The sequence below is a fragment of the Mesoplodon bidens genome, assembly GCF_964165515.1.
Source record: "Mesoplodon bidens genome assembly, chromosome: 1".
NCBI lineage: Eukaryota > Metazoa > Chordata > Mammalia > Artiodactyla > Ziphiidae > Mesoplodon > Mesoplodon bidens.
This window is the reverse complement of record NC_138176.1, coordinates 148361019-148388022: the sequence shown is the minus strand read 5'-3', so window position 1 is coordinate 148388022 and position 27004 is coordinate 148361019. Positions and strand designations below refer to the sequence as shown.

General features: G+C 39.1%; 1 protein-coding gene and 1 pseudogene across 2 annotated transcripts in view; both read left to right on the top strand.

The window, feature by feature from the left end:
* Positions 1-980: 980 nt before the first annotated feature.
* On the top strand, positions 981-1361 carry LOC308628426 (small ribosomal subunit protein eS24-like; annotated as a pseudogene). Its single transcript has one exon. The product of its transcript is annotated as a small ribosomal subunit protein eS24-like (transcript).
* A 1592-nt stretch (positions 1362-2953) lies between these two features.
* The window catches only part of KLB (klotho beta), a gene marked incomplete at its 5' end in the record, with an annotated part of 37538 nt that continues 13487 nt past the window's right edge, over positions 2954-27004 (top strand). Inside the window, 3 exon segments of the mRNA XM_081237499.1 lie at positions 2954-2974; positions 2978-3778; positions 23741-24251. Coding sequence (XP_081093625.1) covers positions 2954-2974; positions 2978-3778; positions 23741-24251 — 1333 coding nt within the window.

The window sequence follows — 27004 nt, the reverse complement described above, 5'->3', positions numbered from 1 at the left end:
CTTTTAGAGTTCTGTGGCTCTCTCTTTCTCTCTCTCTCTCTCTATATATATATATATTTTTTTTTTTCTTGGCTGTGCCACGTGGCTTGTGGGATCTTATTTCCCCATCCAGATATTGAACCTGAGCCCTCAACAGTGAAAGTACAGAGTCCTAACCACTGGACTGCCAAGGAATTCCCTATATATATACTTTTTTTTAATTGTGGTAAGATACACATTACATAAAATTTACCAACTTAAATGTCTGTGGCTATATATTTTTGAAATAAATATATTTGTGAGGGTGCAAATTATTACATTAAATTTTTTATTTTTAATAATCATTTCATAATATATACATATATATCAAATTATTATGTTGTATACCTTAAACTAAAACGATGTTATACGTCAATTAAATCTCAATAAACCTAGAAATTTTTTTTTTGGCACGCCACACAGCATGCAGGATCTTAGTCCCCGACCAGGGATCAAATCTGCACCCCCTGCAGTGGATGCGTGGAGTCTTAGCCACTGGACCACCAGGGAAGTCCCAAACCTGGAAAATTTTTGTTTTAAAATAGGGAATTAACTGCATCAACTCCATTCACTTAACAGACAGTGATTAAGCATTTACTCTGATAAGCGATGATAAAGATTTAGATAAGAGATATTCTTACAGTCTAGTAAGGGAGACAAACAATTCCCGGATTATGTGATAAATACAATGATAGAGGTATACATAGTATACCATAGGTACATTCCTGCATTCAGCATATACTTTAGGCCCCAGTTATTCAACAGGGAACCAAACAGTAATGGTCCTTATTTTTAAAAGAGAAAGAGATGACAGTCAAACAGAGGATACAAATAAATGTATTATATGTTAAGTGTCAAAACAGCAAAAGCATGGGCTGCTATGGGGACACAGAGAATATCCATCTAAATCATATCAAACTGGCTTTTTTCACTCCCTGGCTGCCTGAGGACCAACTGCCATCATGAATGACACTGTAACTATCTGGACCAGGAAGTTCATAACCAAATGACTACTTTAGCAGAAACAACTGGTCACTGACGTCCTTCTTCCTGGGAACACAACAGTACCTAAGACAGAAATTCGAGAAAAACTAGCTAAAATGTACAAGACCACACCAGATGTCATCTTTGTATTTGGATTCAGAACCTATTTTGGTGGTAACAAGACAGCTGATTTACAGTTCCTTAGATTACTCCCCAAAAAATGAACGCAGACATAGACTTGCAAGACGTGGCCTGTATGAGAAGAAGTATACCTCAAGCAAACAGCAAAAGGAATGCAAGAACAGAATGAGGAAAAGTCAGGAGACTGTAAGGCCAATGTTAACGCTGGTATAATGTGAGCTGGAGATTGGACACAGGTGGAGTAGATTCTGCAGTGACTTTATCTGCAGCGATTGTGAAGATTTTTCACAAGAGGATTGATAAACTAAAAATTTTTTTAATCTAAATTTAAAAATAAATAAAATCAAACTGGGGAGTCAAAAAGGCTTTCCAGAGGAGGTACTGAAGTTTTGAAAAACAGGTAGACATGAGCTAGTTGAAGCGGGGGAGAACACATCCTATGCAGAGAGCAGAGAGCACACGTACCAAGGCACAGGGATGGGACTGATCAATGTGTGCACAGCTATTTAGAAGTTATTTGTTATGGCTGCAGGGAAGGAGGTTACTTGTGGTTAATGGATGAGAAATGAAGCTAAAAATGTAGGCAGGAGCCAGAACTTAGTGTCTCTTATGCTAAATCCTAGCGTCACTTCCTGAATAATCCTTACCTTTCACATAAAAATAAGTAATGTTCACTGAGCACTTACTATGTATGTGTCAGTATCTGCTCGACGTGCTTTACATGTATTAATTCATTTAACCCTCACAATAATTCAGGCAGTAGATACTATTATTATGCCTTATCTTACATGAGAGGAAACTGAGGAGCAGAAAGGTGAAAGAACTTGTCCCCAGTCACACAGCTGTATGACTGGCAGTCTAATTCCAGGGGCCAAACTATTAACCACTCTGCCTCTCATTAGTATGTGATGCTTCAAATATTTAAAACTTTAACTTTTTTCAAGGTTATTTGGAGGCTATAGATTCTGCAATATTTCTTTTTATTTATTCTTTTTGCAGACAATGCTCTTTAAATTGTTTTTTAATGTTTTTATATCTGAAGGTAGTAAACAGCTTCACTATTTTCTTTTTCAGTTTTTTTTTTTAGTGATTGCCTATTTATTCTTTAAGTGAGCTTCCACAATAATTTTGTTGAACTAAAATTTGGGATTAGAGGACTTTGGTTAAAAGTGCATTAAATGTATAAATTAAATTGGAAATGACTCAATGTTTCGACCCAAACAATTATTCAATGTTTCAGTGTTATATATTTCTTCGTTCATTTTTTTAATTTATAAAGACATTTTTATAATTTTCTTAAAATAGATAGCATTTAATAAGATTATTCTTAGATGTGTTGTAATTTTCGTGGAAGTGTAATATCTTATGTTTTTTAATTCTTTATTTTGGACATATAGGAATACTATTTATTTGTCCATAAGATTGTTTTTCCTGAAATGTGAAAAATAAAATTACCACTCAAAAACTATAAAAATAGAAAAGGTATACACTTTGCTCAATAATGTCCAAAACATTCAGAAGAAATTTGGATCCATATGAAAGGCTACAAAGAAACTATGGCATTTTATTCACTGTTGATGTGTGTTTGTTACACATTGGAACTATTGTCACATGCATTTCCATCTAATTTTTCCAATAATAAGAGAGAAGGTGACGTGTTGGTGAGTGTAATAGAGCCCCCTCCCACAAATTACGTTGTTCTCCATGACCCATCCTAAGTCTCACAGTTCAAGCTAATCATTGACAGAGCTTTACAATCACAAGCTTTTTTACTGAAGCGTTGATAAGACAGTCGAGCCGCTAGTGGCAAATGAAGCCAGGCTGTGAGGCATGATCTCCAGGGAATGAATGGATTTTCTTCAGCACCGATGAAAGAAACATACGCTATAGGAAAACAATGTCCAGCGGGGGACTGCAAAGATCTGTCATCCTGTCAGCATTTATTCTCCTTCGAGCTGTTACTGGATTCTCTGGAGACGGAAGAGCTATATGGTCTAAAAATCCTAATTTTAGTCCGGTAAATGAAAGTCAGCTGTTTCTCTATGACACTTTTCCTAAAAACTTTTTCTGGGGTGTTGGGACTGGAGCATTTCAAGTGGAAGGGAATTGGAAGACAGACGGAAAAGGACCCTCTATATGGGATCATTTCATCCATACACACCTTAAAAATGTCAACGGCACAAATAGTTCCAGTGACAGTTACATTTTTCTGAAAAAAGACTTATCAGCCCTTGATTTTTTAGGCGTTTCTTTTTATCAATTTTCAATTTCCTGGCCAAGGCTTTTCCCCGATGGAACAGTATCAGCTGCTAACGCAAAAGGTCTCCAGTACTATAATACTCTTCTCAACGCTCTGGTACTTAGAAACGTTGAACCTATAGTTACTTTATACCATTGGGATTTGCCTTTGGCACTGCAAGAAAAATATGGGGGGTGGAAAAATGAAACCATAATAGATATCTTCAATGACTATGCCACATACTGCTTCCAGACGTTTGGGGACCGAGTCAAATATTGGATTACAATTCACAACCCATATCTAGTCGCTTGGCATGGGTATGGGACAGGTATCCATGCCCCTGGAGAGAAGGGAAATTTAGCAGCTGTCTACACCGTGGGACACAACCTGATCAAGGTACTGTACAGATGACTTCTTATTATAGCTTCAGAGGATAAAGAGCAGGAGTTTAAAAGAAACTCTAAGAAGTGTATCTTCCATTTAAATAACTCTTTTTATTGAAATCAACTCTATCAATTTTAGTCTAATTCACAAGTTCTATCCTCAAATTTCATTCTTAGTGTATGTTTTATCTATCTAAGCTATTTTTAATGTGTTAATCCAATTATTTTCCTTAAATATTGCACTTCTTAAATTAACTATTTTAAAATCTACTGTTACACATCAGAGCATGAGAATGTGAGTTTCCTTTCATTCTGTGGAAGACCAGTCCTTTATAAATTTAATTGTTGAAACCCTTTTCTGACCACATGCAACAATTTCAAAATTTTATGTTAAGGCATGACCAGTTCAAATATGTATTTGTTGTTAGTCTTGCTATTCTTAGTGATATTTAGAAATAGTGAGCTAAATAAATGTTAGCTAACTGATGATACACATTAAATGCAGGCATTGAAATAAATGTATTTCACAGTTGGTTTTATTTGTATTACATGGCAGGAAAGATGAGATTATTTGTTCTAGGAGCTAAAATTAAACTAGTAGCATAAAAACTGGGAAGAATATGCTTTAAGTGTTCTAAAGGAGCATATTTCAAAAGCTAGAGTTTATGCTGGGAAATGCTAAAATGATTAAAACAATAGTGAAAATGTAAGCAAAATAATAGCTAATATTTATTGAGTGCTTACTATTTACCACAGACGACATTAAGCATATTACATGCATTATCACATTTAATCCTCATGATAACCTTATGAACTGGGTCCTATTATTATCCCCATTTTAAAGATGAGCAAACTGAAGCTTAGTGAGATTAAATAACTTGCCCAAGTTTACAGAGTAAAATGAGCTGTTGTCAACATGGAATTTATAAATTACAGCATTAGTAAACATTGGATGCCTCTATTAAGAATATTTTTAAAAGAGCAATCTTTCAGGAATTTTCAAGAGATTTCATCTCACATTGAGGCTAATATCTAGAATCAGACTTCACTTTTTGAGCTAAATAGTTTGCCTGGGAAAAATAAATTACCCTGGACACCTGCTACCTTTTGAAAATGAAAAAAGCTTTCCTAGTAGGGTTTCATAATGTGCTACGAGACATAATTTGATTTTTTAATAATCAAATGTTAAATATATAGAAACAGAAAAATGTATAGGAACATAAAATTACCCCATGTCTAAATTTGCACATACAAAATATGTTAATCCTTCTTTTCTTTTTGAACTTTCTGGATTATTATACGTGTGGTTCAGTCACATCTGCCCTTGCAGTTAACAGATTGCATTACAATCTCAAGGTCATTTACATAGCTTTGAATATAGCTGTATATAGAACATATTATTAATATGTGTGTATACTGTGATTTGGCAAATAGGCCTCAAGGGGAGAAAAATTATAGCTATTAACTATGAAGGTTATGGTATACATTTTAGAAAAAATATTCCTTTTATTTAGTTCTTTCAATTATTAAAACAATACATGCTTGTGTAAACGGAGAAACATCAGATTGTACCAAAGGGTACACAATGAAAAGGTTTAATTTCTCCCTCCCTCTCCACCTGATAATCCCAACCTCAAGAAAACTAGTATTAGTAATATTTTATATAGTCTTTTTAAAGTTGTCTATGCAAATACATGCACATATATGATTATTCAACTTTTGTGTAAAGAAAAATATTCTAAATTGTTAAAAAGTTTTTGGTTACCTGGAAAAATGTTCACAAGTAGAATTATCATGAAGAATATGTTTCAGTGATTCATTTAAAGCCTTATAAACTGACTGATAAAAATACACAAGAAAAAGTTATAACTAACAAATAGATACTGCTTCCGAACCTATCCTATCAAAGCTATATTTTCAGATGTTTGTCATTTTCCTCTAATTTAAGATAAACTCTGCCTCTAACACAAGATTAACACTCTCTGATAGTAGGATAAATTTTATAGTTTTAAATTGATGGATTACATTTTAAAATTATTATGTTTTCCAAATAATTTCTTTCATCCCTTTAAAGTTTCTAAATCACAAACCTACATAAGGAGCATGAGGGGTCCCTTGTAATTAGTCAGAAAGTGAACTCTGCTGCATAACCCAGTGGCTTACAGCACCAGAGAGAAATCTTGCAATAGTCTGGCTGCCTGAGGTGAACTAGATTTTCTCACTTGCTCCCTCTCTGTCCTCCTTCTGACATAGAAAAGATTAATTTGATATTTTATGCTGCAATGAAGTATTTCTTCCTTATTATGCCACCTTGTGACCCAGAAGAAGCATTCTTTAGGACTAGTTTTTTGTCCAAGAATATTTATTGAGTTAAAAAAACTAATATAAAACTAAATTCATGGGTGGTTTATAGACCACTTTATTCCCCAATCCTCAGATATTGAAAAGATTTCACAGCAGCTATTGCAATGTTTCTAGTTCCAGGATGATGCTGAAAACGCCATCTCAGTCTGAAATGTCCTGGTTTGCAGGAAACCTAAATGGTCTAGGCAGTCCTGAGACTGACCTGGAATCTAGACTCCACTTTATGCAGACTTGGTGGCACCTAGAGCAAGTCTCTCAGGTAGAAATTTACCATAATCACCCCTACTAATAGATGCTCCACTCTGAGTTTTTTACAATATTTGGAACAGAAAGAGGGTGACTTTTTTGGCCTTAACCAACTCTAAGCACTGTAATCATAGCTTAATATACTATCTATAATTTTTTTTCTTTTTTTTTTTTTGCGGTACGCGGGCCTCTCACTGTTGTGCCCTCTCCCGTTGCGGAGCACAGGCTCCGGATGTGCAGGCAGGCTCCGGACGCGCAGGCTCAGCGGCCATGGCTCACGGGCCCAGCCGCTCCGCGGCATGTGGGATCTTCCCGGACGGGGGCACGAACCCATGTCCCCTGCATCGGCAGGCGGACTCTCAACCACTGCACTACCAGGGAAGCCCTATCTATAATCTTTACAACAACCTTGCCAGGTACCTATTATTATCTCCATTTACAGAGTGACATTTCTACCAAGCATCATGTCACTCCCTTGCATAAAATCCATTAGTGGCTTCCCAAAGTTTTAGGGATAAAGTCCCAAGTTTTCAGCAAGATCTTCAAGACACAACCCTGGCCTCCATTCCCTCCTTCCTGACCATCCCCATCCCTCTCCCATCCCCATCACTAATGCTGACCCCTTGTACCCTACACCCCACAATAATGCACGACTAGGAGTGCCTTAATTTTACCTTACTATTCCTCTCCACTCAGCCTCTACTAACTCTCTATCCAGCTAGAACACCCTCCTTACCCCATGCTTTATCCATCTACTGTCCTTCAATACTCAGTTTAGGCGGTCACCAGCTCTAAGTTCTCCTTAACTCATTAGGGTTAGTGTCCCTCCTGAGGGCTCCCATAATAAAATGTGCTTGCTTTTATCATAGCAGTCTTTTCATATGGTACTTTTCCATCTCCCCCAACTAGCCTGAGAGTTCTTTGCAAGGAGAGACTATTTTTCATGTGTTTTATGTTTCCAGCACCTAGCACAGAATATTAGGTACATGATAGGTATTAAGATTTGTGGAATGAGTGGTTTAGGATTTCTATCTTAAACCTTGTAATGAAAGAACCAATCTCAAGTTCAAAATTCATATTTCATTGCATTCTTGCTAATTCTTGAAATATTGCTTATATTAATCCAGTGGTGTGTTTATAAGTTAGGACTCTTGGTTGCAAGAGACACAAACCTAATTCAAGTTGGCTTAAGCAAAAATGAGCATTTTCCTGTAACCAGATCACAGGGATGAATGGACCCAGTAACCAGGACACTCTCAGAAGCCCTTTATCTCAGTCTCTCACGTCCATTCCTTCTTGTGGGTTCTCCTCATTCTCTCCTTTGTAGAGGAGAGTTCTCTCTCCCAAGTCCAGTTTTTAAAACCCCAGAGACAGATCCTAGCCTGTTTGGCCTATGCACTCATGCCTCAGAGCAGCAGAGCCACAAGTTTTCACATTAGTAAAGGCAGTAATGGTGTCAGTTTTCATTCTATTTTTAAAGCAGTAAATATGCATAATAACTGAAATTTATAGATTCCATCCCCTCCTCCTTAAAATGAAATATCTGAGAGCCTCTGAGTAAACATGCAGGGAGGTTGGAGGATATGAGATTGCTCATAAGATGGTAACTCATTCAGTTTATTACTCCAGTAAATACTGCCAGCTTCCATGATAGTTCTGACCACTTCATGGCTTTAAATTATTATCTTTCATAGATGTGAACTGTTTACATAGTACCAGGATTTCTCAACCTGGGCACTATTGACATATTGGGCCAAATAATTCTTTCTTGTCGTGAGTTGTCCTGTGCATTACACGACGTTTAGCAGCATCCCTGGCCTCTGCCCCCTAGATGACAGTGGCACCCTCCTCCACAGGGTTACAACAACCAAAATTGTCTCCAGACTTTGCCAAATGTCCCCTGGAGTTGGAGGCGGGGGGCGGGACAAAATTTCTCCCCCTTCCCTCCCATGAAAACCACTGACTTAAACCTATAAATTGGCAACTGGTTAAAGACATGAAGCATAAAAAATAAGATGTTTGAAATAGAATCAGTATGAGGGACATAAAATTGTCTCAGTTTTACAAAATTGCCTCAAGGAGATTTTCACCAGACCTGTAAGTCACATACATAGACTCTAATTTATGCCATATCAGGATGTTTTTAGAGAACAAACAATTCTTTAAAAAATGTTAAATGAGGAAATAATGTTGATTGTATCTAATTTGGCTTTTCACACTTTGGGAATAAAGACTGTTCCTACTAACTTTGTGTTATTTGTAAAATACTTGAAAGAGTTGCCGCAAACTATTTCTCTTATATAGTTATTTATGAACAAAACAGTAAACGTACTTTTTGAAAGCTTGTACTTTTTTTAGAGCAAAATTCAAGAATTCAAACAGAATGTTATAGAAGCAATATTATAAATATATAAATATTTATCCATTTTTGATGCCATAACACTGTGTTTCACAAAGTTTGGATATTTTGTGCATCACTTCATGCTGGCTTTTTTGCTGGCTTTTTTGTTTGTTTGTATATCCAAGTACCACATGCACTATTATTTATTAAAACATTTTTCTTTAAAAATGTTTATTTTGGGCTTCCCTGGTGGCACAGTGGTTGGGAGTCCGTCTGCCGATGCAGGGGACATGGGTTCGTGCCCCGGTCCGGGAAGATCCCACATGCCGCGGAGCGGCTGGGCCCGTGAGCCATGGCCACTGAGCCTGCGCGTCCGGAGCCTGGGCTCCGCAACAGGAGAGGCCACAACAGTGAGAGACCCGCGTACTGCAAAAAAAAAAAAAAAAAAAAAAATGTTTATTTTGAGGGTAGTTCCCTGGTGGTCTAGTAGTTAGGATTCAGTGCTTTCACTTCTGTGGCCCGGGGTTCAATCCCTGCTCAGGGAACCCACAAACCGTGTGGCCAAAAAAAAAAAAATGTTTATTTTGAAAGGAATTTTTATATCCTATTATACACGAAATACCAGTATTTTCTAATATCCTTAAAATAAATATTTAAAATAAAAAAATGTTCAACTTTGTTCTGCCCAATGTCATGTCCCATACAAAAAGAGGTAGGTGTACCAGGCTTGGAAAAGACCACTGAATATGTAAATTTTATTCTGCATTTTAGTATATATTCAGTCGTAAAACCAAACACATTGTGTCATTTAAAAATGTGTCATAAAATGCTTTTTCTTATGTAATTAAAATAATTTTAAAAATGGGCTTCCCTGGTGGCGCAGTGGTTGAGAGTCCGCCTGCCGATGCAGGGGACACGGGTTCGTGCCCCGGTCCGGGAAGATCCCACATGCCGCAGAGTGGCTGGGCCCGTGAGCCATGGCCGCTGAGTCTGCGCATCCGGAGCCTGTGCTCCGCAACAACGGGAGAGGCCACAACAGTGAGAGGCCCTCAAAAAAAAAAATAAATAAATAAATAAAAATAAAAATAAAAATGTAAAAATATTTATTAAATGGGGAAATGCCAATACTTATGTTTATGTATATGAGTATTTTATATATGAGTATTTTATTTTCTGAATATTTTAAACTTTTCAGTACAATCTTTAAAGAAATAGACTTATATAAAACAAAATATATGTCAACACTTGTTTGTATACCACACACAAATAATGCAATGATTTTTTAAATTCCTCAGGGGCTCAAGAGATTGCTTAATACTGTGAAAGAGGGTTTCAGGACAAGAAATGTTGGGAAACTCTACTCTAGGTCAAGGCCTCATCCATTTGTTCCTGAGCCTAGAATAAGACTTGATTTATTCCCTATTTTTCCACCTCTTTGAGGAACTCTGTCTTAGTATTTACTGGCGTCATTCTCTCAGAGAAGGTCACACGAGTCTGCATATGTATTAGGTGTTCAATAAATGATATTAATTATTTTCTATTTAAGGGAGGTCTGCCTTGCCCCAGAAAGTATTTAAAATTGTAATTGAATAAAAGTGGACTTCAGACACACACACACACACACACACACACACACACACACACCAACCCAGATACTGGCATAAATATATAGTCTTTTCAGAACATGCAAATCAATTTCTGTGTATACCAGCTTCTATTAAAAAGTTTACATTGAAAGCCCATCTTGAAACAAGGTGCAGAATGTTGATCATCATTAAAGCTGAGAGATGTATTTTGAGGGGTCATCATACTATTCTTTCTATTTTTACATGTTGTGACAAAAGCAAAAAAAAAATAAGATAAGAAAGTAATGAGAATATTTTGTATTTTTAAAAGAAAAGAAAACAATCATCTTTATATAGTACGTTTCTTAAAGACTTGTCGAAATTCTTAACCAAAATTTAGTGCTAAAACTGCAAAAACAGCTGTGAAAAAGCCACCATTCAAATGATTTATAGCTAAGCCTTCTTTGGCAACAGACAGCTGCAGCTGCTTTCTTTTTTCTTTTTTATAAATTTATTTATTTTTTATTTACTTATTTTTTGGCCGCATTGGGTCTTCATTGCTGCACGTGGGCTTTCTCTAGCTGCAGCCAGGGAGGGTTACTCTTCATTGCAGTGCAGGGGCTTCTCATTGCGGTGGCTTCTCTTTTTGTGGAGCATGGGCTCTAGGCGCTCGGGCTTCAGTAGTTGTGGCACGTGGGCTCAGTAGTTGTGGCTCACCGGCTTAGAGTCGCTCCACGTCATGTGGAATCTTCCCAGACCAGGGCTCAAACCCTTGTCCCCTGCATTGGCAGGCGGATTCTTAACCACTGCACCACCAGGGAAGTCCCTGCTTTCTTGAACAAGAAGGCTGCAGTGTTTCACAGGCACATTTAAATAGATTAAATGTCATTTTTAAACCTCTTTGACCCAACCCCCCTACCAATATCTTTAAGACTAAGTGTAATATTTTGAAATGGAGTTTCTAGCTGGAGCATTTTTAGCTTGCCTTGGTTAGACAGAAGCAAAATCTTCAAGGATCGTCTGAAACTTTCTTTTTCCATGAAAAAAAGAGGAATTTTAAAAAACTCCCTTATTAAAGTTGGGTTGCAAGACAATAACATATTAAAATTAATTTTTGCTAAATCTTGTAGCTAAAAAACTAGCCCAAGCTTTTCTGTCAGTGAGAAAGTTAAAAAAAAACTTATGGGCTTCCCTGGTGGCGCAGCGGTTGAGAGTCTGCCTGCTGATGCAGGGGACACGGGTTCGTGCCCCGGTCCGGGAAGATCCCACATGCCACGGAGCGGCTGGGCCCGTGAGCCATGGCCGCTGAGCATGCGCGTCCAGAGCCTGTGCTCCGCGATGGGAGAGGCCACAGCAGTGAGAGGCCCGCGTACCACAAAAAAAAAAAAAAAAAAAAAACTTACTTGCTACCTTCCACCATGTCCCCGCCAACACCAAAAACAAGCAAAAAATGAAAAAGAACACAGAAATGGGGAGCATAAAGGACAGAGATTGGTCTTAAGTCTTAAAATGGAGACGAGACAATTATTACAGATAACTTTTTGACATTCTATCATACTATTCTTAATAACTATTATTATAAGTAGAATTTTTTTTCACACACCTAATATATTGTCAGAAAGTGTACTAGGTACTTTTCATATGTTAGCTCATTCAATTCTCACATCAACCCTGCCAGGTAGATATTCTTATAGGCATTTTATAGTTGATGAAACTGAAGCCCACAGAAATTTGCCTGAGGTTACAAAGCTGTACAAGTGTGGGTTTTTTACTCATAATAAGTGTCAGATCCAAAATTTAAATTTCATCTGTCTGAATCCAAGCTAGCAAGGTTTAATGACATGAATCAGCTACCTAGCCTCAGTGAAAAACAATTTACAGCCTACAACTCCATTGCAGCCACTTGTGTTGATGCAGACTCAATAGATATTTGACTCATATTCCCTATTTAAAGACCAAAACAATCTATGTATATCCATTCATCTGTCAATGGACATTTAGGTTGCTTCCATGTCCTGGCTATTGTAAATAGTGCTGCAATGAACAGTGTGGTACATCTCTTTTTGAATTACGGTTTTCTCAGGGTATATGTCCAGTAGTGGGACTGCTGGGTCACATGGTAGTTGTAGCACATATATATGATGGAATATTACTCAGCCATAAAAAGAAACGAAATTGAGTTATTTGTAGTGAGGTGGATGGACCTGGAGTCTGTCATAGAGAGTGAAGTAAGTCAGAAAGAGAAAGACAAATACCATATGCTAATGCATATATATGGAATCTAAAAAAAAAAAATGGTACTGACGAACCTAGTGGCAGGGCAGGAATAAAGACATAGACATAGAGAATGGACTTGAGGACACTGGGAGGGGGAGGGGTAAGCTGGAAGGAAGTGAGGGAGTACCACTGACATATATACACTACCAAAGGTAAAATAGGTAGCTAGTGGGAAGCAGCAGCATAGCACAGGGAGATCATCTCAGTGTCTTGAGATGACCTAGAGGGGTGGGATAAGGCGGGTGGGAGGGAGACGCAAGAGGGAGGGGATATGGAGACATATGTATGCACATAGTTGACTCGCTTTGTTATACAGCAGAAACTAACACAGTACTGTGAAGCAATTATACTCCAATAAAGATCTATTTTTAAAAATCTATCTACATGTTTTATTTGTCCACAAAACCTGTGAACAATTTATCACTGACCCATACATTAACCATTAGTTTTTTCCTTTGTCCCCATGATTTTACTTTTTATTTGCTCAAAACTTTAGCGTCCCATTAAAGTGCTGTTAAATCACATACGTGTGCCCTTGGCAATACCATCTAAAGTTTAAAAATGTTAAAACAATCATTCATTTAATTAGCTAATGCATAGTACATATATATATATAAAAATACATATATATATATATATATATTTTTTTTTTTTTTTTTTTTTTTTTTTTTTTTTGCCACGCCACACAGCTTATGGAATCTCAGTTCCCTGACCAGGGATTGAACCCGGGCCACAACAGTGAAAGCCCAGAATCCTAACCACTAGGCCACCAGGGAACTCCCCGTCGTACCTATATTATTATCCCAACTCATCTTCATTAGGACCTAAGACACCTCTAACAAAATATAGGAAATAATGATCAAACAAGTTAACACTAGTATTCTTATAGATGTTCCTAATCAAATTTGAATAAAAGGTAAAAACAGCTTTTGGATAAGAATTGCTAAAAAGTTTCAATAACCAGAATACCATTGTTAGATAGAAGAGTCATGTAAAAAAAAACTATTTGTAGATGGCAATTGGTATTTTATAACCTTCAAGAGAGCAGTATTTACCTTTTCTAATCATTAAGTAGAAAAAGTTATACTTCAGTGAATGATTAACAGGTTTAAATAAATGTAATTATAAATGTTCAGAGAATAACATTATGATCGTATTTAAACAGCTTAATTTGATATGAACACTCTCATACATGGAAAATTAGGCCCAACTGGAGAACAGAAAATATTGTAAGTAGTGGAAACAGTGCTAGATATGACGAAATTATGAACTGAGCGAAACTTCACACTTGTTTATAATATAATACATGTATCATTTAATTGCATGTAAAAAATCTTACTGAGAAAACTCAATATTAGAAAATAGTCTATGTTAAAAAGGAGTAATTAAAATTATTGAACATTAACAGCAATTCTGTTGCTGAAAAGTAGAGGGATGCTGAGAATAGATCACAACCTTCTAACTTACTAACCAATAAACAGTGAATCACAGAAGTAATTATAGTGATTTCCTGGATGATCTAATAGTGCTACTTGTTTGGGGGAGCCTTAAGGCTGATGAAAACCAGGATCTTTTAGTATTTGGAGGATTCCATTCATTGGTTCTTTATAGCATCATATCTTGACCAGAGATTATGTGACTGAATCTTAAATAAAGAGCTGGGTTTACTGTTATCAGTTCTTCTTCCGTGTTAATCACGTGTGTATTGTACGCCTCCTCCTTTTACCTTTGAATCTCAACGTATTATTCCGGAGTAAAAATATATAATGAAATCCAGAATAACAGAACTTTTATTTTTTTTGCGGTACGCGGGCCTCTCACTGCTGTGGCCTCTCCCGTTGCGGAGCACAGGCTCCGGACGCGCAGGCTCAGTGGCCATGGCTCACGGGCCCAGCCGCTCCGCGGCATGTGGGATCTTCCCGGACCGGGGCATGAACCCGCGTTCCCTGCATGGGCAGGCGGACTCTCAACCACTGCGCCACCAGGGAAGCCCCCAGAATAACAGAACTTTTAAATTAAGTTTCTTTTTTTTCCTTTGAGATTTTTGGAACTTCAGAGAACGTGAAGAGTGATAGCATAGAGCAATTAAAGTCACGGACAGAAACCATCTGTTTCCACCAATTCTCGCGACTTTTTTAAATTTCAAAGATAATGCATTTTTACTGCAAAACATTCAGACAACACAGAAAGACATAACGTTAAAACGGAAAGCTCTCCTCTTCTCTCCCTCCCTAATCCCATACCCCAGAAGTAACGACTGCTAGCAGCTCGTTCAATGTCCAGATAGTTTTCTATGTATATATAAGCATATACATATAGTCATTGTTTTACAAATTTGAATCATATTACTACCTTGAGCTTTTGTTATCATTTCTAATTAATTGAAATGTAGACGTATACTGTTTTTCTTCTACTTATTTCTATACTTCTCTCTCCTACTAGAGGTCAGAGTTCATCTGAAGGCAGGAGGTGTCTTGTTAATATTTTTTCTAAGTGCCTCCTAAGGTGACTTGCTTTTTTGTTTTTAAGCAGTCTCCATAGAGACTCTCAAAAATTGCCAACGCCAACTATATTTCAAGTCTTCATGGCAGGGTATTAGGAAATTTTTCAATTAGCAATAATCATGCCTCGGATAAACCTCATTGGCTATGATACTGCCACTGCACAAAGCTGCCTTGTATTTGCTAAATAAGTGTTTGTAGACTTGAATTTAAGCAATCAATCAACATAAATGAATGAAGAGTGAAGAAAAGGATAAAATAATAGCCATGGGTTGAGGCCTTCCCTGGTGGCACAGTGGTTAAGAATCCGCCTGCTGGGGCTTCCCTGGTGGCGCAGTGGTTGAGAATCTGCCTGCTAATGCAGGGGACACGGGTTCGAGCCTTGGTCTGGGAGGATCCCACATGCCACGAAGCAACTGGGCCCATGAGCCACAACTACTGAGCCTGTGTGTCTGGAGCCTGTGCTCCGCAACAAAAGAGGCTGGGATAGTGAGAGGCCCGTGCACTACAATGAAGAGTGGCCCCCGCTTGCCACAACTAGAGAAAGCCCTCGCACAGAAACAAAGACCCAACACAGCAAAAATAAATAAATTAATTAATAAAAACTCCTACCTCCAACAAAAAAAGAAACGCCTGCCAATGCAGGGGGCGTGGGTTCAAGCCCAGGTCCAGGAAGATCCCACATGCCCCAGAGCAACTAAGCCTGTGCGCCACAAATACTGAGCCTGAGCTCTAGAGCCCACGAGCCCCAACTACTGAGCCCGTGTGCCACAACTACTGAGCCTGCGTGCCACAACTACTGAAGCCCGTGCACCTAGAGCCTGTCCTCTGCAGGAAGAGAAGTCAGCGCAATGAGAAGCCCACACACAGCAACAAAGAGTAGCCCCCGCTCGCCACAACTAGAGAAAGCCCATGTGCAGCAAAGAAGACCCAACGCAGACAAAATAAATAAATTAATTAATTAAAAAAAATAGCCATGGGTTGAAGGAAAGAGATAAGTAAGAATGATTTCTCTAAACTTGATTTTGCTGATGTGTATAATTTCTTGAAGGGGAAAAATAATTAAGCAGAACAGAAGGTAATGCTGATGAACTGTTTGACTGGGGACTGAGGGGGTTGGATAAAGGCGTAATCAAAACCATGACTCTTAGATTGTCTCTTAGAGTGTTCCTGGAACCCAAACACTGTCAGATGGCTTTCTCAATGTACTGGCCCTTGTTTTTGTGCCATGTCTGTTACATACCCTTGCATTTGCACAGCCTGTTCAATCACCTTTGAGTCTAAGATGTAAAAGTCTGTTTCAAAAGCTCATAATTTAATTTGCATCATGTCCAGAAATCACAGTGATCTAGAAGCTGAAGGATTTAGTTCTAATTCTGGCTTTGCACTAACTGAGACCTTGGGCAAGTCACTTCTTATTCTTTTTTTTTTTTTTTTGGCCGTGCCATGCGGCTTGTGGGATCTTAGTTCCCTGACCAGGGATCGAACCCTGGGACCCTGCAGTGGAAGCGCAGAGTCCCAACCACTGGACTGCCAGGGAATTCCCAAGTCACTTATTTCTTTTGCTTCAGCATCTTATCTATAATAGAGAGTTTTTAAGAATTGGACCAAATGATCTCTAAAGTCCATCTTCTACCTCTAATTAGCAAGCAAGAACACAGAACTTGGAGCAATACAGCCTGGGCTTGACTTAGCTTATGAACAAGCTACCTAACCTCTCTTCCCTCTCCTATAAAACGGGAATAATAATAGTACCTACCTCTCAAGATTTAAATGAGGATTAAATGAGATGGTACATGGAAAGTGCTTAGAATAGTGCTCAGCACATTTAGCACTAAATATATGTTCATTCTTATTACTGTTTATATTGTAAATTTTCTATGGTTCTGTAATTTAACCACTTCTGTTTTATTTGATCATGAAAGTCACTCATCTTTAAGGACCATTTAATTATGATTTGTTCAAAGGTGATGCTGAGCTAACTGCTATGCAACCACAGCGTCCCTGCCCTTTCAGTCTAATATTGACAATGGTGTAAACATCACCATCCTTGGTCAAGACAGTCAAGTGTAGAAATGGTTCCTAAGGGACTCATTTAGCCTCTGACACCAGTAAGGACAATATCCAATGTCAACATCGCTGGTTCTAGGAAAGAGGTACAGGGAATTACACATAAATGTTACATGCTGTACTAGACACTTAGACAACTACATGGTTTTCTGAATACCTCAAATTTGCTGGCAGGTCCTCCATGAACTTTCTAGGTGATCCTAAATTCCAGACACGTATAGATATTTTGTTCTCAACAGGTGAGAGTGGGACCCTCAATCTAGGACTGTTTAGTTCTTTTAATAACCAAGTACAGCCTAAAGAAAATATAATTTTAAAACAGTATGCTGTGGTTCAAGTCAAATGGCCTTTCCCCAACATTCAAAATTTAGAACTGGTGGGACATACAGAAAGCACGATGGTTTAGTATAGTGATCAGAGAGGCCTGGATTCACATCCTATCTCCACAGCTACCTAGCCTCTGTGAACTTCAGTTTCTTCTCTAAAATGGGAAAAATAAAACCTGCTTTGCAGAGGCTGTATTATCAACAATGTATGTCAGGTCACCAACAAACTAGCTGATCCATAGTGGGCATTTATTCAACAAGTATTCTATGCCAGGCTCTTCCCTGGACATCTGTATGTATAACTGTGAACAAAAGAGATACAGTCCCTGCATTCAAGAAGCTCCTAGGCCAGGAGTGGATCTATGTTGCATGGGCCTGAGACTTACATAAGGAAAAAATTCAAAATTATGGACACAAAAGTTGGTACAAAAGTAAACATCTATTTAGAATGAGAAAAATATTACAACAAATTACTGTGGTCTTGGAGATTCAGATTCCTTATTTTCTGAGGTCTCTTCAAGGAATTTATCAGAAATATCGATACTTTCTTAGAAATGTTTCCAATCACTACCTGGCTCCCCACCCTCCCAGCACATTTCATGGGGACTCAGGCGAGTGAGGAGTACTGAAGTTTCAGCTTCCTTAGGTTCATGGTCAGTCTGCCTTTGTTGCAGGCCCCAAAATGGTAGGTCTTATTTTTGTTTCTGTACAAATTATATTGTTTGTAATTTTCAAAGTGGTTTCTATATTGACTATCTTTAACTTTTTATTCCTAAATCCTGAGGAAAGGCTTTAAGTCTCCAACCCAGGCCATGTTAGCTTCAATTATACTTGGAGATACAGTCTTTTTGCATTAAAAAAATTACTAATAGGATCACTATTGTTAATTTAGTACTAACAGAAAGCTTAAAATGTCATTTCACCTTCTGCAAAGTTGGCTTGCAAATGTTCTCCTTGGGTAAGGAACCTGAACTTCAGTAAGGTACCAATTTACTGATATTGATTTCTTCTAAGTGCCCTTCTAATATCTGGGGAAACCCACAGATGCTTCTTTTAATAAATTATGAACTTTATTCTAGACCTTTTTCCCATTGTGTTGCCAGGTTTAGATTCTGGCTCAGGCATTGGTTTAGTTTAGTAATATTATACTTGAAATTAGAATTCTATAACAATAATAGGACTTCTTTTAAGGAACAAATATATTAGGGTTTAGTTTTTACATGATTTCTATGTGGAAATCCTGACACTAGGCAAATTGATAATAATCGATGATTTGTTAGAATAAGTTGAAAATATAATGATTGAAAAGAAAATAGGAGGAAAACGAATTTTAATATGATCATTACTGAGTTAGTCCAACCATAGAAAATATGAATTCGAACCATTAAAAATAGAATGGGTAAATATTTTCTTTATGAAAGGTGGTAACTTTTGTTAATATTTAAATTCTCTCCTAAGAATAATGAGGGTAAAATATTGTTTCCAAGAGTTTCAAGATTGTCAAAAAAATAATAAGAAAATGACAATCACATAATTTTTTTTTAGCAATGAACAATAAAGTTCACATATCTTAAGCACCCAATAAATATTTGTGGAATGAATGAATGTTAAGTAATCTGGAAGAGCAGCAATTGTAACTAGTAGAAAACTTGATACTTAATATAAAGAAGTGCTGAGTAAATTAAATAATAAATCAAACTGAAATGAATCCTAGCCCAAATGAACAATGAATAATTTTGATCAGCAGCAAAAAAATAAATGAGGACAAAGCGGACAGCTGCAAGCCTTGAGAGGTCAGGGAGCACCATCTGTGAACACCCCTCATGCCTACACAACTCCCCACCATTCTGCACAGTAAGTTAAATAATTTTCAGCTCGCTCTTTCAAAGTCCTTAAAATTTAGGTTCATGTGGTTTTCATAGGGTCTTTACATGTATTACCTCATTCCATCTTCACAACGATTCTCTAGAGTGTTTATTTTTAGCTCAGTATAATGAAGGAGGGAACTGAGGCTGCTAAGAGGGAAATGACTGGTCCAAGACCGTAAAGCTAATTAGTAGGAGGGCCAGTACTAGAGCCTGGGTGTCCTGCTTTCAAGACCCGGGACCTGTCCCCTGTGGTACCAAGTAGGTGAGTAGCACTTTTATATCATTCCTGATGGCCAGTTATCCCCCAAAAGAGCAATCAATGATTCCAAGCAGGTGGTCAGAAAACACTCTCAGTGAAGGACAAAATGTATGGAAATCAATTTGGAAACGTGCAAAACAATTCAAAAAATAGGTAGCTCATTCCTGGGATTAAAAAAAGGAAAGGATTTAAACAAATTAAAGGCTATAAGACCAAAGTTAGTTACTACATTATTTATGACAGGAAAGAAGGAAGGCATGAGGAGAGAGAAAGAGAGAGAGAGGAAGGAGGGAGGGAGGGAGGGTAAGTAAAGGGAGGGAAGAAGGAAGGGAAGATGGCAGGAAAAGAAAAACAAGCTAATTTTTATCAAAAGAGGGAGATGACTAAGTAAATCATATTTCATCAGATTGATGAATCGTTATACTAAGATTATTATGAAAACTAAAAATAACATGGAAAATGTTAGAGTGACTTTAGCTGGGAAATATATTTGGAAAAGTTGGGGGGAACACAGAAATATGAAAACAGTTTGCTCTGTGGAGTTTTAAAGTATATTTTCTTTAATGATTTTCATTTAATACTTTATTAAATAGCTTTAGCAATAAACAAGTTTATAGTTCACATGAAAATATTTCAGCCAAAACGTGGCTTTAATTCATGCAGATTTGAAAATTTAACAAAAATTTAATTTTTGACAAATGATTGGGTGTTCCTTAAATACAGACACGTGTAATGCGCTAGGTTTCTTCAACGTACGCCTTCCAAAGCACTGCCTTCCACCCGTGTCCCTTCCACCACGTCTCCCTGACCTCTGACCCCTTCTTCATCTTTGTTTCTAAAGTTGTCCAGCTATCTTATTTGCCTCCTATCATCCACAGAACTTATCTGAGTCTGGACTTCCAGGGGCATCAAAGAACTGCTACGTTAGATTAGAGGAGGGAACAGAATGAGATATTAGGCCCCTGGCTGTCTCTCAGTGACATTAGGTCCTGCTATCTGCCTCAAAAAGAAAAAGCTGACTTCCCCTTTAAGCTACTGAATCTAAAGAACAAAGGTTGAAGCTCCCTTAAATCAATCATTCCAAAGGTAGACGGCCTTGTACAAGATAGAGGGTAACCTTGGAAAATCACAGAATGACTGTTGTGTAAGGTTGCAGGGCCCAGGTTGCACTCCCCCGCCAACCCCAGTTCAGTTTCCCTAACAGACCTCCTTTATGAGCGTTGGACCAAAGCACACACATAGATACCCCAGTTTCATCAGGAGTTATGTCAAACTCACTGCCTCAGAGCCATAGTTTTTACCTTGTTACCTGGCGAACAGATCAGGTTATAACTACAAGTGCTGCACAAAGAACCTCCCCCACATTCTCCACATGAGGATGGAGAGGCTGTCTTCAGCCCAGAGCAAAGATAACCCTAGATACCTTGATAGCCTATGCAAATAGCAGCAAAGGTGAAAGAGACACTGTGAAACACCAAGGTCAACTTGGGGCATAACAACACATGTATATATAGATATATGGAGAGATACATATCTCCAGAAAACTCGGTTGGAAAGCTATTGCAAAGGTACATGTCTGTCATCACAGCTTAGGTCATCTTTCATATAGTTACAGAAATATGCAATAGAATATCTATTTCAAAGAAAAGCCCCCCTGCTTTTTTTCCCTATTAGAACCGGTTAACAGCTATTAGGACTGGTTTAATACATTTATACTAATTTCATCTCACTCTCCCTTTAGTGTCTGATGGCATCATATTCACAAGGCAGCTAGTTTATGGCTCAGAATCTTACGTGTGTTTAGTGCTTCACAGTTTACACATAAGAGGTGCACACCCACCCTAAAGAGGTGTACTGATCACTCACTGCGGCTTTTATGGTTGAAAGTGCTGAGGCTACCAAGGGATTAAGTGACTGCTTAGAATAAAGCAAAGAATGCCTCCCTGTGAATTCTAGTAATGCATGATTGCTTTTGTTTCAAATCAGGAAAAATGCAGTTAAGAGTTTCTGCTGTGTATACACTACCAAATGTAAAATAGATAGTTAGTGGGAAGCAGCCGCATAGCACAGGGAGATCAGCTCAGTGCTTTGTGACCACCTAGAGGGGTGGGATAGGGAGGGTGGGAGGGAGACGCAAGAGGGAGGGGATATGGGGATGTATGTATATGTATAGCTGATACACTTTGTTATACAGCAGCAACTAACACACCATTGTAAAGCAATTATACTCTAATAAATGTGTTTAAAAAAAAAAAAGACTTTCTGCTGTGATTCCAGCCCCAGAAAAGTCCAGAAAGAGCTGCTGAGACCACTTAAGGTGGAATCTGCCCTGGGCGGCCCTGAGATTCCTTTCAGAAGCTGAAACCTAGGGGTGGAGGCAGGGGAGAAGGCTACAGCCTGAACACTTTTCTGAGAAGGATATTCTTAAGGATGTTTGGGAACGTTTGGGTGCTAAGTGGTTCCAGGATCTTCCGATGAAAATGGAGTAAGAACAGGTAGATAGAGGTAATACCTTGAGTCATGTACTTCTTCAGAAAATCTTTCATGGAGTTATTTAAATTAGCTATTCTTGCATAAAGCAAGGAGACACCAGTTTTGAAATCCTCAGCCCTTACATTAATGTCTATCTTTCCCCACTTAACAGAGTTTATGGAACGTTTTTAATGTCCACAGGATCTATTAGGTTTGAGCCATTGCTCGTATTTTTTTGTTTTTGACCTTCAAAAAGGCACTTTTAGATAATTCAGCCCAATATAAAACATCTCCAATGAGCAAAAGGAAAGCTAAAGAACAAGACTGAAAGCAGACTTTGTGGGTTACAAACAGTAAGGGTTTGTGCCCTTGTTTTAGAAACACCCAATTAGAGGAGAAATTGGCAGACCTGGGAAGAGCCATTAAGAGACAAGCAAGTCAGGTGCTGAGAGGAGGAGAGGCGGATACGTAAAGGAACAAGCTCTGGCTGGCCAGGCAGGAAGGAGACCTTGCACATTTAACTGGCCTTTAGTCCTTAACTGGAGTCCTCAAGTTAAGAACCATACAGCTAGCTCATGGTTCTTTATTGAACCATGCCTCTGCCTTAATTTAGTGTCTTATTTTATTCAGTTTTATATGTTTCTCTTTCATACATTTTAGTCTTATTTTCCCATTAAGATTATTGGCTCCTGAGAGCAAATCCCTGCACCATTTATTTCAGCCTCTCAGGGCAGGGCAAGACAGGCAATGAGTCAGCGCTCAGTAAGTACCCATTAAATAGACTGGAAACTGATCGCGAGGCTCTGTTTTAAGTGAACACAACAGGAAATGTAAATTCCAGGGGGACCAATAATAATAACATCCATCTTTAGGCAGTAGCTCCTAGGTGCTCTATTCTATGCTACATATTTAATATGTACATAATGCTCTACATCTAACAACAACTTTACAAAGGGTATTATTATTTTTAACTTCATTTTACAGCTGAGGATATGAAGAGATTTCACACAAGTTAAGTGCCTTATCTAAGGCTACTATAGTTAGTACCTGAACTTCAAGCCCAACTGTGCTGACGCCAAATCCTACACTATTTCCACTGGTTTTCTGAGTTGTGCCATGCCTGCCACCCTTTTATAATAATAGTAATAATAGCTAAGGCTTATATAGAGCTATACTGTGTGCCAGCCACTATTCTAGAGTGCATTAATTCATTCAATCCTTACAACAAGCCTAGGAGGTGAGCTCTATTATTATCGATTTACAGAATATAGAAATTGTATTATCCTGGACTTCTAAGTTAGGGCCAAAAGAAGACTCTGTAGAACAATGAAAGCGCACTGCTCTGAGTCTTTCTATGTAGAGGAAGAAACCCTATAATCCACATAGTGTCTCACCTGTACCCAGCCCCGAGAGAGCCTGGAAGGGAGCCAGGGAGAGGAGAAGTAAGATGGAGCTGGGACAAGAGCTCTCTGCCTGCCTCTCGGTAATCCTATAAGGGAGGCTTTAGGATGGAAGCACAGGGGAAGTGAACAGAGAGCAGACTTTGCGGTCGTCAGGGTTCCCTGGCAGCTTTCCCCTGCAGCACCCGACGCTTCACTAATTTGTCCATGAGAAGACCTTCTATCAGCCAAGTCACAACCCCGTGAGTAAGGACAGTAAAGATTAATAATATTTTCTTGTTCTTAGGCTCATTCAAAAGTTTGGCATAACTACAATAGAAATTTCCGCCCACATCAGAAGGGTCAGTTATCAATCACGCTGGGATCCCACTGGATTGAACCAAACAGATCAGAAAACACAATGGATATACTCAAGTGCCAACAATCCATGGTTTCTGTGCTCGGGTGGTTTGCCAACCCTATCCACGGGGATGGTAACTATCCAGAGGTGATGAAAAAGAAGTTGTTCTCCATTCTACCCCTTTTCTCTGAAGCAGAGAAGAATGAGGTGAGGGGCACAGCTGACTTCTTTGCCTTTTCCTTTGGACCCAACAATTTCAAGCCCTACAACACCATGGCTAAAATGGGACAAAATGTGTCCCTCAATTTAAGAGATGTGCTGAACTGGATTAAACTGGAATATGGCAATCCCCGAATCCTGATCACTGAGAATGGCTGGTTCACAGACAGTCATGTGAAAACAGAGGATACCACAGCCATCTACATGATGAAGAACTTCCTCAACCAGGTTCTCCAAGGTTGGTTGCACATTAGCTCAAAACAACTGTCTTGAATACTTATGCTATAGGGTATTTAAAGTCACCTTTGAATATATGATTATTGTTGTTACGGTCATTGCTGGACTTCTCTATTTTCCAATGTTGACAGAATTTTTTAACGTTACTCTCGTCCTTTTTTCTTTATAAATGTATTTATTTATTTATTTCTGGCTGCGTCGGGTCTTCATTGCTGTGCATGGGCTTTTCCCTAGCTGCAGTGAGCGGGGGCTACTCCTCGTTGCGGCACGCGGGCTTCTCATCGCGGTGGCTTCTCTTGCTGCAGAGCACAGGCCCTAGGCGCGCCGGCTTCAGTAGTTGTGGCACGGTGGCACGTGGGCTCAGTAGTTGTGGCTCACGGGCTCTAGAGCGCAGGCTCAGTAGTTGTGGCGCACGGGCTTAGTTGCTCTGTGGCATGTGGCATCCTCCCGGACCAGGGATCAAACCCACATCCCCTGCATTGGCAGGCGGATTCTTAACCACTGCGCCCCCAGAGAAGTCCCACTCTCGTGTCCTTTTAAATAAAGGTCTGAAAACAATAATTTTAGACTGTAGATACATCCTTAATTGGCAACAAGATGCTGTTTCATTCCTTTTAAAAGGACATAATGCTAAAGGAGACATGTCAAAAGTTTTCTAACAGTAGTACTTTAGTCTAAGATGCTGAAAGCTTTTTTTGATTGTGCTCCTTTTACTCTACTACATGACTCAATGACAAAAAGTCTGAAGACAAAGAATGAGCCATGAATGGCTAAGGTGAGCAACTTCTATTGTTCTTGGATATTTCTCTAACCCCTGCCCATCCCCTCATTCCTTTTCCTTTACTCAGGTAGTGACATCTGCAGGTGGCTGACTGAAACGATGGAGCAGAGGACAAGCTCGAATTATGACGTTCTGTCCCCTACAGAGTTGGGCTCCATTTCTCTCCTATGTAAAGGAATTCTCAGTGGATCTTTCTACAACTCTGTAGCTCTCTTTAGAAGTCACAAGCTTGGAGGGAACTCCCTGGAGGTCCAGTGGTTAGGACTCGTGGCTTTCACTGCTGAGGGCCCGGGTTCTATCCCTGGTCAGGGAACTAAGATCCCAAAAGTGGTACAGCATGGCCAAAAGAAAAAAAAATGTCACAAGCTTGGAGAAAAATTCCTGGTTCTGCAGAAGAGAGTGTTCAGGGAGGGTCCTCAGGGAGAGCAAGACGTACTGTCCCAACTTGCAGGAGGAGCACATGGAACAGAGCCTTGCCCAGCCACGGGGCACATGCACATGGGGGCCTCCAGAGCAGAGAACTCTGCCCACAGGGCCTGGGCCAAATGCCAAGCACTTTGGCAAAAGTGGTGTCATTCCCCAGGCGTTACCATTCCACCACTCCTCAGGACCCTACGACAGCAGAGAGACTAGAACCAGGGCCTGCTGAAACATACTTATTTCATCGGAACCCCTTTTTTTAGGCTGTGCCATGCGGCATACAGGACCCCAATTCCCCGACCAGGGATGGAACCCACGCCCCCTGCGATGGAAGCACAGAGTCCCAACCACTGGACCACCAGGGAAGTCCCACATCAGAATCTCTTGACATCAATTCCCTTGACATTGACTCCACCTTTTAGGAAAAGAATATCAGTGATAAAACCCCGAAAGTGCAGAAATGAGACATTACCATGAGAAAATGAAAGTTTTTAAGAAAAATGGTTCATGATTGATTGGGGTATTTGTTGTTTTTATTGCATATTTCATTTTTATCTAGTTCCTAAAAGTAATTGAATTTAAAGTTAGAAAAGTCCTGAGAGATCATCTTTTCCAAACTTCTATATTTACAAATGAGGAAACAGAGATCAAGAAACTTGCCCAATAGCCCCGTCCCAGGAGCACAGGAGAGCAAGCCCTCTCCCCTCCTGCCCCTCGGCCCAGTCAGTTCTTGTTCTCTTACATCACTGTGCTTCTTTCTCCTCCTTAAATCTACATTCACATATGCTCATTCTCAAAGCTGATATTTCAGTCCCTGAGGATTGTTTCACAGAAGATGGTTTGTCCACAAATGGGAACCAACCCAAGGTTGAAATGAGAAACTCTTGGTCATGAGCAGACATCTACATTGGTCCCAAAGGGCTCTGGAAATTATCATGCCCTCTGACACAGATTTTTTTTTTAACTATTTCAATTCAGTATTTTACTTTTTTTTTTCTTCTTATAAATCCTCAACTGCTTTTTATTTATTTATTTGTTTATTTTTGGCTGCGTTGGGCCTTCGTTGCTGCATGCGGGCTTTTTCTAGTTGCTGCGAGCGGGAGCTACTCTTCTTTGTGGTGCACAGGCTTCTCACTGCAGTGGTTTCTCTTGTTGCAGAGCACGGGCTCTAGGCACACGGGCTTCAGCAGTTGTGGCTTGCGGGCTCTAGAGCACAGGCTCAGTAGTTGTGGTGCACAGGCTTAGTTGCTCCGCAGCATGTGGGATCTTCCCGGACCAGGGATCGAACCCACGTCCCCTGCATTGGCAGGCAGATTCTTAACCACTGTACCACCAGGGAAGTCCTCTGACACAGATTTGCACACTAAGCCTCAGGAATATTTTAAATTTTATCCTTTAACTGTGTCATTCACTTGGGAAGACCACTCTAGATGAAAATAATTGCCCCTTTTCAAATATAAAAATAAATTTTCTGTTTGATATATTGGGCCTGCGAATTAGGAAAAAGGTTGGTTTCACAATATGTTGCCCCTGGCATGTCATTAGTGAAGTCG